The sequence below is a fragment of the Haematobia irritans genome, chromosome 5 (genome assembly GCF_050003625.1).
Source record: "Haematobia irritans isolate KBUSLIRL chromosome 5, ASM5000362v1, whole genome shotgun sequence".
Lineage (NCBI taxonomy): Eukaryota > Metazoa > Arthropoda > Insecta > Diptera > Muscidae > Haematobia > Haematobia irritans.
Window position 1 is genome coordinate 35,680,939 of NC_134401.1, and position 10,887 is coordinate 35,691,825.

Genomic DNA, 10,887 nt, shown 5'->3' on the forward strand with positions numbered 1-10,887 from the left:
GTGAGGTCGGTAACAGGCATCATAACAGGACACAACACTCTGGAAAAACACATTGTAAGGATCGGTCTAGCGAATGATGATATTTGTAGGTGGTGTCTGGACCCCGAGGCTACGGAAGCTTCAACTTAAAACCATGCATTGGCTAAACTACAAGTGTAGCTTAACCACCAGAGGAAAAGAATGTTTGTCAAATTTATTTGGGCAAAGCCCTATAGACTGCAAGATGGTTGGATGGACGCACGTTTCGGAATTACCACCAATATTGGGAACGACCGTGGTGCAATGGTTAGCATGCCCGCCTTGCATACACAAGGTCGTGGGTTCGATTCCTGTTTCGACCGAACACCAAAAAAAAGTTTTTCAGCGTTGGATTATCCCACCTCAGTAATGCTGGTGACATTTCTGAGGGTTTTAAAACTTCTCTAAGTGGTTTCACTGCAATGTGGAATGTGTGCGGCTATAAAAAGGAGGTCCCTTTTCATTGAGCTTAACATGGAATCGGGCAGCACTCAGTGATAAGAGAGAAGTTCACCAATGTGGTATCACAATGGACTGAATAGTCTTAGTGAGCCTAATACATCAAGCTGCCACCTAACCTAACCTAACCTAACCTAAATTCAATAGCGTTAGTCCTTGTGCCAAAAAAAAAATTACTTCGAAGACATAGGACTATAACCGAGGGACGCAAATTCCTAAAATTCTTGTCCGAAATTTAATAAAAAAAAATAAAATTTCTTTCGTTTAGAGAAATGTGTGTTTAATATTGCAAATGTCAAGAATTCTAATCCTAATTTGATGGAAAAAAAGTTTCAAAACGAAAATTATAAACTTTCTTTAAATGAAGATTTCTTTAAATAAAAACAAGTAAGTAAAGTATAAAGTCGGGCGGGGCCGACTATATCATACCCTAAACCACCATTACAAAATTAGTAATCGTAAGCATTTGTGGGGTAACATATAGGTCTGGGAGAAAAACCGCAGTTGCATATTTAAGAAAATTAAGGGTTACATGTCTATGGGTGCTTTGTGTCAATCTGACTATAGCCAAAGATAATTGAGTATAACAAGATTAAGCATTGTGCTCTTATAAAGAGAAAACAAATGTCAAGGTGTAGAGGGCTATGAGAAAAAAATTGTTTTATTTGTCAATTTTTTCAAGAGCAGCTCTGCCCAGGAATAAATTCAAAACGGCAATATTCACATAAAATCATAATGAATATTCGCTTTAAAATACACATAAGTTTTATTTTAATTTTCTACAATTGTTTTGGTATAGCTTTTGTGGGTTTTTATTCAGAAATTTATGAAAAACACAAAAGTTATGATATTTTCCGACGCAAACGGCAGTACATTTGAGAGACACGTCGACGCAAACTTTATGATATTTTGTTGGCAGAGTCCTCTGGTGCTTCAGTTTTGCTATGACAAGACTGCATCTTCTTCTCAATTATCTTTGCTATAGCTCATAGTCAATGTTGCCACGGAAAATGTTCGGTTTACCCTACAAGGACAAAAAAAGTTCCCTACTTTCCCATACATTCCCAAACAACTTTCCCTACTACATTTTTCGTTAAATTTAAAAAATTTTACAAAACAAAAATGGTTCTAAGTATTTATTATCTTAAAACATGAATATGCAACGTATATAACATAGAATATAAATTTGTATTACCACCACGGTTGCCACAGTTGGTAGAATTCTACCCAAATTAGTAATCTTTTTGTTAAATCTCTAAAAAAGTAAAATTTTGGAAAAAATTTCTATAGACAAATTTTTGTGAGAAATTTTTCTATAGAAATAAAATTTTGACAATAAATTCTATAGAAATATAATTTTGAGAAAAAACAGAAATAAAATTTTGAGAAAATTTTTTATAGAAATAATATTTTGAAAAAAAATTTCTATAGAAGTACAATTTTGACAAAATGTTCTATAGAAATAAAATGTTGACAAAATTTTCTACAGGAATAAAGTTTACCACACATTGTTAAAGATCAAGCCTTGCCGGCTTCTAATTTCCTCCTCTAGAGCCACCAAAATGTAAAAATTATTACAAATTGTGTTGAGTGAAAATGTCCTACATTGTGGCCCTACGTCCCTACAAGACGCTAAATATTAGAAAAACCCTACATATAGGGAATATCCCCTACTTCTAGCAACACTGGCTGTGTTGATATTGCGCCTACGGAGTTAGTATGCCACAAATATTGAGCCCATTATTAAAAAAGAGAAAATCGTTAAATTAGTGTGGGTAATAAATACAAGTTTATAAAAAACGAGCAATATTCTTATGTAAGAGCTACAAGTACGTATAAGTGCGATTGGCTAGTACATCAAAATTTGAAATTTGAGTAACATTGGTTAATAAATAAGAGTAATATGGCCAAATTTGGGAAAATCGAGCGATGCATATATATGGAAGCTATATCTAAATCTGAACGAATTTACATAATATTTTGCGGGTTTGATTAATACCACAAAAGGTTACCTTGTGCAAGATTTGAGTAAGATCAGTTAAGAAATGAGGCCTGTATGGTCAAAAATAAGGTTATTAGGGGCGAATTTTTTAAAATCGGTTGATACATATATGGGAGCTATATCTATATCTGAACCGATTTCGATGAAATTTTGCACATATAGTTAGTACTATAGAGGACTGGATCTAGCCAACTTTTAGTAAGATCGGTTAATAAAAAAGGGTTCTATGGCCAAATTTGGGATAATCGGGCTATACATATATATGGGAGCTATATCTAAATCTGAACCGATTTCGATGATTTTTTGCACATATAGTCAGTACTACAGAGGACTGGATCTAGCCAACTTTTAGTAAGATCGGTTAATAAAAAAGGGTTCTATGGCCAAATTTGGGATAATCGGGCTATACATATATATGGGAGCTATATCTAAATCTGAACCGATTTCGATGATTTTTTGCACATATAGTTAGTGCTATAGAAGACTACATGTAGCCAAATTTGAGTAAGATCGGTTGATAAATAAAGGTTTTGTGCCAAATTTGGGAAAATCGGGCGATACGTATATATGAGAGCTATATCTAAATCTGAACCGATTTGGATGAAATTTTGCAGACTTGAAGGGCGATGGAACAGATCACGTTTTGCCAAATTTGGTGACGATCCGTTTGAAAAAACGAGCAACGTGACCCCATTTGTCGAAATCGGGCGATACATATATATGGGAGCTATATCTAAATTTGATCCGATTTCGTCCAAATTCAATAGCGTTCGTCCTTGTTCCCAAAAAACTCCCTGTACGAAATTTCATCAAAATCGGTTAATAATTGCGACCGGAATCCTGTGAACAACAAATACATGGACAGACGACGGACGGACGGACGGACACCAAGCGCCAGATCGACTCAGGAGGTGATTCTGAGTCGATCGGTATATATTTTATGGAGTCTAAAATCAATATTTCTGGTAGGCACATTTTTTGGCCGATCAAACTTATTATACCCTGACCACTATGTGCTTTAGGGTATAAAAAAATATCTTTCATATTGTGTAAATTGTCTGCACTGAAATTTCTGTCAATATTGTTTTCACTGCAGTTTCTTGATATCAAACAAGTCCATGAAGAACAATTTAATTCAAAAAAATACTAAATAAGAAGATTTTAAATTTATTTATTTATTTATTTATATATTTACAATCATAATGAATTATGAAAATAAACAGGAAATATAGATGCAAACAACATAGGTTTCCGACCTATTTTTAGTTTAGTTTTCTCTGGTCACCTTATTTATATACGTCTATTATAAAATGTAAATGTAATAGATTTATGGCATATGCATATATTCACAATAAAACAAATTAATACTAAATTTATTTAATACCATTTCTAGTCACTGATATATATGACAAATAAATATATCATGCAAATAATATAAATATTCAATTAATTAAATAAAAGGCTACATGCATATATAAATTAATAAACATCAATAAACACTAAAATTACAAAGAATTCAAATCACTTACTATTCATCACTCAAGTTATCTGGATAACAGGATGTGATGGCAGTTGCAAAATTCGGTAGACTTAGTCCAGTATTACCATTGAAGAGATTACCCACCGAATGACGCAATGATGATGTAGGGTATTGAGATGAAGGAGCATATGATGATGATTGTGATGTAGACGATATTAAAGTTGCTGAAGACGCTGAAGTAGATGAACCGCTGAGAATGATAAAACGATTTAACGTAAGGCATAAAACAAAACGGCAAAACCAAGACAGGAAGAACGCAAGACGATCATAAAAAAATAGAAAACAAGAAACAAAATAAAAACAAACACATTTTTTTTTATTGATATAAAATATAAGCCATTATCAAATGTCTGCATTTTCGCATAAAACAAGAAGGTGAACAAAAGCACTGAATTATTGTTGTGGTGTCTTGTCATAGATTGTGCTTAACCGTCATTGTTATCTAATCACAATAATTCAATAAATGTTTTTTCGTTTTATTTTTATTTTTTTTTTGTGTTTTGCATGACCAAAAATACAAAAACAAAAAATAAAAAAAGTATATAACAAACAAATCATGCATTAAAACCAAATTCGTTACACAGTGGCCTAAATTGTAGGTGGAAGAAATGCTACTCGTATCACAAAAATTTTAAATTTCAAAAACTATATGCCCATATTGAAATACTAAACAAAATTGTTTTATTTTATATAAGGGTTACATTCAAGGTTCCCAAGAAATATACCAAAAATGGTAGATTTTTTACTATTTGGTACATTGTAGAATACTTGATGTTTTGGTAGATTTTGCAATATATTCCTCTCCAATTATGAGGTACTTAAATTTTCTATAGAAATTAAATTTTTACAAAATTTCCTATAGAAATAAAATGTTAACAAAATTTTCTATAGAAATAAAATTTTGACAAAAATTTTCTATAGAAAAAATTTTACAAAGTTCTCTATAACAATAAAATTTTGACAAAAATTTTCTATAGAAAAAAAGTTTTGATAAAATTTTATATAGAAATAAAATTTTGACAAATTTTCAATAGAAATAAAATTTTGATAAAATATTCTATAGAAATAAAATTTTGACAACATTTTTTAAAGAAATGACATTCCTGACAAAATGTCCTATAGAAATAAACTTTTGACAAATTTTTTCTATAGAAATAAAGTTTTGAAAAAATTATCTATAGAAATAAAATTTTTACAACATTTTCTATAGAAATAAAATGTCGGCAAAATTTTCTATAGAAATAAAATTTTGAGAAAATTTACTATAAAAATAAAATCTTGACAAATATCTTTACGGAAGTAAAATTTTGAGAACCTTTTCTACGGAAATAAAATTTTGACAACATTTTCTATAGAAATAAAATTTTGATGAAATTTTCTAAAGAAATAAAATTTTGAGAAAATTTTGTATAGAAATAAAATTTTGACAAAATTTTCTATAGAAGTAAAATTTTGACAAAATTTTCTATAGAAATAAAATTTTGACAAAATTTTCTATAGAAATACAATTTTGAGAAAAATATCTATAGAAATACAATTTTTGACAAAATTTTCTATAGAAATAAAATTTTGAGACAATTTTCTATAGAAATAAAATTTTGAGAAAATTTTCTATAGAAATAAAATTTTGAGAAAATTTTCTATAGAAATAAAATTTTAAGAAAATTTTCTATAGAAGTAAAATTTTGACAAAATTTTCTATAGAAATTAAATTTTGAGAAAATTTTCTATAGAAATAAAATTTTTACAAAATTTTGCTGCAAGTAGAGGATGCTGATGAGGAATGTGGTAATTCCGAAACAGCTGTACATACAACCATCTTGCAGTCTATAGGGCTTTGCCCAACTAAATTTGACAAGCATACTTTTCCTCTGTTGGTTAAGCTACACTTGTAGTTTAGTCAATGCATGGCTTTAAGCTGAGATCAAAAACAACAATAAAGAAATAAAATTTTGACAAAATTTTCCATAGAAATAAAATTTTGACAAAATTTTCTATAAAAATAAAACTTTGAGAAAATTTTCTATAGAAATAAAATTTTGAGAAAATATCAATAGAAGTAAAATTTTTGACAAAATTTTCTATAGAAATAAAATTTTGAGAAAATTTTCTATAGAAATAAAAAAAAATTGGCAAAATTTCCAATAGAAGTAAAATGTTGGCAAAATTTTCTATAGAAATAAAATTTTGAAAAAAAAAAATTGTATAGAAATGAAATTTTGAAAAAAATTTCTATTGAAATAAAATTTTGACAAAATTTTCTATAAAAATTTTCTATAGAAATAAAATTTTGAGAAAATTTTTTATAGAATTTTGAGAAATATCTTTACAGAAGTAAAATTTTGAGAGCAATTTCTATAGAAATAAAATTCTCTATAGAAATAACATTTTTGACAAAATTTGCTTTATAAATAAAATTTTGATAATATTTTCTTTAGAAATATAAATTTAACAAAATTTTCTATAGCAGTAAAATTTTGACAAAGTCTTCTATAGAACTAAAAATTTGACAAAAGTTTTTCTGTAGAAATAAAATTTTGACAAAATTTTCTAAGAAATAAAATTTTGACAAAATTTTATATGGAAATAAAATTTTTGACAAGATTTTCTATAGAAATAAAATTTTGAAAAAAATTCCTATAGAAATAAAATTTTGACAAATTTTTCAATAGAAATAAAATTTTGACAAAAATTTTCTAAGAAAAAAATTTTGACAAAAATTTTCTAAGAAAAAAATTTTACAAAATTTTCTACAGCAATAAAATTTTGACAAGTTTTCTATAGAAATAAAATTTTGACAAAATTTTCTTTAGAAATAAAATTTTGACAAAATTTTCGATAGAAATAAAATTTTGACAAAATTTTCGATAGAAATAAAATTTTGACAAAATTTTCTTTAGAAATAAAATTTTGACAAAATTTTTGATAGAAATAAAATTTTGACAAAATTTTCGATAGAAATAAAATTTTGACAAAATTTTCGATAGAAATAAAATTTTGACAAAATTTTCTTTAGAAATAAATTTTTGGCAAAATTTTCTATAGAAATAAAACATTGACAACAATTTTCTATAGAAAAAAATTTACAAAATTTTCTATAGCATTAACATTTTGACACAATTTTCGACAAAATTTTCTAAATAAATGAAATTTTGACAAAATTTTCTAAATAAATGAAATTTTGACAACATTTTCTAAAGAAATAAAATTTTGACAAAATTTCCTATAGAAATAAAATTTTGATAAAATTGTCTATAGAAATAAAATTTTGAAAAAATTTTCTATAGAAATAAAATTTTTGACAAAATTTTCAATAGAAATAAAATGTTGACCAAATTTTCTATAAAAATAAAATTTTGAGAAAATTTTCTATAGAAATAAAATTTTGAGAAAATTTTCTATTGAAATAAAACTTGGAGAAAATTTGCTTTATAAATAAAATTTTGACAAAATTTTCTTTAGAAATAAAAATTTAACTAAATTTTCTATAGAAATAAAATTTTGCAAAATTTTCTATAGAAATAAAATTTTGAAAAAAAAAATTTGTATAGAAATGAAATTTTGAAAAAAATTTCTATTGAAATAAAATTTTGACAAAATTTTCTATAAAAATTTTCTATAGAAATAAAATTTTGAGAAAATTTTTTATAGAATTTTGAGAAATATCTTTACAGAAGTAAAATTTTGAGAGCAATTTCTATAGAAATAAAATTCTCTATAGAAATAACATTTTTGACAAAATTTGCTTTATAAATAAAATTTTGATAATATTTTCTTTAGAAATATAAATTTAACAAAATTTTCTATAGCAGTAAAATTTTGACAAAGTCTTCTATAGAACTAAAAATTTGACAAAAGTTTTTCTGTAGAAATAAAATTTTGACAAAATTTTCTAAGAAATAAAATTTTGACAAAATTTTATATGGAAATAAAATTTTTGACAAGATTTTCTATAGAAATAAAATTTTGAAAAAAATTCCTATAGAAATAAAATTTTGACAAATTTTTCAATAGAAATAAAATTTTGACAAAAATTTTCTAAGAAAAAAATTTTGACAAAAATTTTCTAAGAAAAAAATTTTACAAAATTTTCTACAGCAATAAAATTTTGACAAGTTTTCTAAAGAAATAAAATTTTGACAAAATTTTCTTTAGAAATAAAATTTTGACAAAATTTTCGATAGAAATAAAATTTTGACAAAATTTTCGATAGAAATAAAATTTTGACAAAATTTTCTTTAGAAATAAAATTTTGACAAAATTTTTGATAGAAATAAAATTTTGACAAAATTTTCGATAGAAATAAAATTTTGACAAAATTTTCGATAGAAATAAAATTTTGACAAAATTTTCTTTAGAAATAAATTTTTGGCAAAATTTTCTATAGAAATAAAACATTGACAACAATTTTCTATAGAAAAAAATTTACAAAATTTTCTATAGCATTAACATTTTGACACAATTTTCGACAAAATTTTCTAAATAAATGAAATTTTGACAACATTTTCTAAAGAAATAAAATTTTGACAAAATTTCCTATAGAAATAAAATTTTGATAAAATTGTCTATAGAAATAAAATTTTGAAAAAATTTTCTATAGAAATAAAATTTTTGACAAAATTTTCAATAGAAATAAAATGTTGACCAAATTTTCTATAAAAATAAAATTTTGAGAAAATTTTCTATAGAAATAAAATTTTGAGAAAATTTTCTATTGAAATAAAATTTGGAGAAAATTTGCTTTATAAATAAAATTTTGACAAAATTTTCTTTAGAAATAAAAATTTAACAAAATTTTCTATAGAAATAAAATTTTGCAAAATTTTCTATAGAAATAAAATTTTGTACAGAAATAAAATTTTAACAAAATTTTGTACAGAAATAAAATTTTAACAAAATTTTCTATAGAAATAAAATTTTGACAAAATGTTCTATAGAAAAAAAAATTTGACAAAATTTTCTATAGAAATAAAATTTTAAGAAAATGTTCTATAGAAATAAAATTTTAACAAAATTTTATATCGAAATAAAATTTTAACAAAATTTTATATAGAAATAAAATTTTAACAAATTTTTCAAAAGAAATTACATTTTGACAAAATTTTCTATATAAATAAAATGTTACCAAAATTTTCTGTAGATATAAAATTTTGAAAATATTTTCTGTAGAAATAAAATTTTTACAAAATTTTCTATAGAATTAAAATTTTGACAAAAATTTCTATAGAGTTAAAATTTTGACAAAATTTTCTATAGAATTAAATTTTTAACAAAATTTTCTATAGAAATAAAATTTTGACAAAATTTTCTATAGAAATAAAATTTTTATAAAATTTTCTATTGAAATAAAATTTTGAGAAAATTTTCTATTGAAATAAAATTTTGAGAAAATTTTCTATAGAAATAAAATTTTCAGAAAATTTTCTATAGAAATAAAATTTTGACAATATTTTCTACAGAAATAAAATTTTGAGAAATTTTTCTATAGAAATAAAATTTTCTATAGAAATAAAATTTTGATAAAATTTTCTATAGAAATAAAATTTTGATAAAATTTTCTATAGAAATAAAATTTAGAAAAATTTCTATTGAAATAAAATTTTGAGAAAATTTTCTTTAGAAATAAAATTTTGCCAAATTTTCTATAGAAACAAAATTTTGACAACATTTTCTATAAAAATAAAAAATTTGCACAAAAATTTTAGTTTTTCATTTTATTCGAATTTACAATGTAGCCCACTGTGCAACGTTTTTTTTTTATTTTTTGTATTGAAATTTTTGTAAATGATCGACATCAACAATTTTTGGCTGATTATCTATCATCATCACCATAAAACATCAAAAAAAAACAGAGGAAGATAACAAACACAAACACACATGTTTTCAATTCAAATTCTTTTTTTCAAATACGGTGTTATTTTTGCTATTGCTTTTGTTGTTGTGCTTTGATGTCTTATCCAATAAAATTTGACACATACTTTTCACATTGTTCACTCGTTTGTTTTTGTAATTTGCTATTTGTTGAGGCAATCCCAGCCGTTACTGTTGTTGGTGTACCGGGCGGCGTAGCTACTGCAGATATTTTATCAATATACGATGACGTACCACTACCACCCACCACCCCAGAGGCCACTGACTTTGCCTCATTTATTTTTAATGATTTTGTCACATTGTCATCACTAGCGTGTGGCGCCCGATCAACACAGTCAGTGCCTTTTACCTCCTGCAAGGACCACAGGGCATTAAGAACTTGAACTAATATCACTATGGTAACGGTAAAACCGACGGTGATTAAATCGAACCACGTTAAATTAATTAAACCGTATAACATATTGTCGTTAAATATTTTGCATAAACACACAATCAACAATTCACTTCTTCTTCTTCTTGACGCTGTTATTAGCTTAATTTATGATTTGTCAAATCATAGCATTTTTGTTGTTGGTATTATGAAAAATTTTAATGATTTTTTCCATTAACAGATGCTTTCGTTTAATTTTTGTTGTCCACTATCACTATGCATATCATTTTATTGTGATTTGATTTAATTTCATTTTTTTTGGTTTTTCAAAACACCCGCGCCATTATGTTTCCAATTCAAATTCGCCAAATCAACTGTCGCCTAAAGATCTCAAACATTTTTGAATTAGACTAAAAGCTTTAGATTGTTTGGTGCGAATCACAAAGCTCTTACTCTCTCGCTCTCACTCTCTCGATCTCACCCTCTCTTACCATTGTGTTCAATATCATTGTAGTTCGTTTGTTCAGAAGACCAGTAGTGGGCATAAATACTCTTTATAAACAATCCCACAATTGGCAAAGCCCGCCAAAACCTATTGTTAGCGATTTAATTTTTAAAATGTTTTGT

General features: G+C 25.4%; 1 protein-coding gene across 2 annotated transcripts in view; it reads right to left on the reverse strand.

Annotated features, from left to right (window-relative positions):
* The window catches only part of LOC142238907 (uncharacterized), a 50,913-nt gene extending 40,279 nt beyond the window's left edge, over nucleotides 1–10,634 (reverse strand). Inside the window, exons 1-2 of one of the 2 annotated variants that reach the window (XM_075310638.1) lie at nucleotides 9,998–10,634; nucleotides 4,009–4,209 (exon numbers count right to left, since the gene is read on the reverse strand). In XM_075310638.1, the coding sequence (XP_075166753.1) occupies nucleotides 4,009–4,209; nucleotides 9,998–10,350 (554 nt within the window). In that variant the 5' untranslated portion in view covers nucleotides 10,351–10,634. The remainder of the gene's footprint in view (nucleotides 1–4,008; nucleotides 4,210–9,997) is intronic. The other variant, XM_075310639.1, reaches the window with a different exon arrangement.
* Between the last annotated feature and the right edge of the window lie 253 nt (nucleotides 10,635–10,887).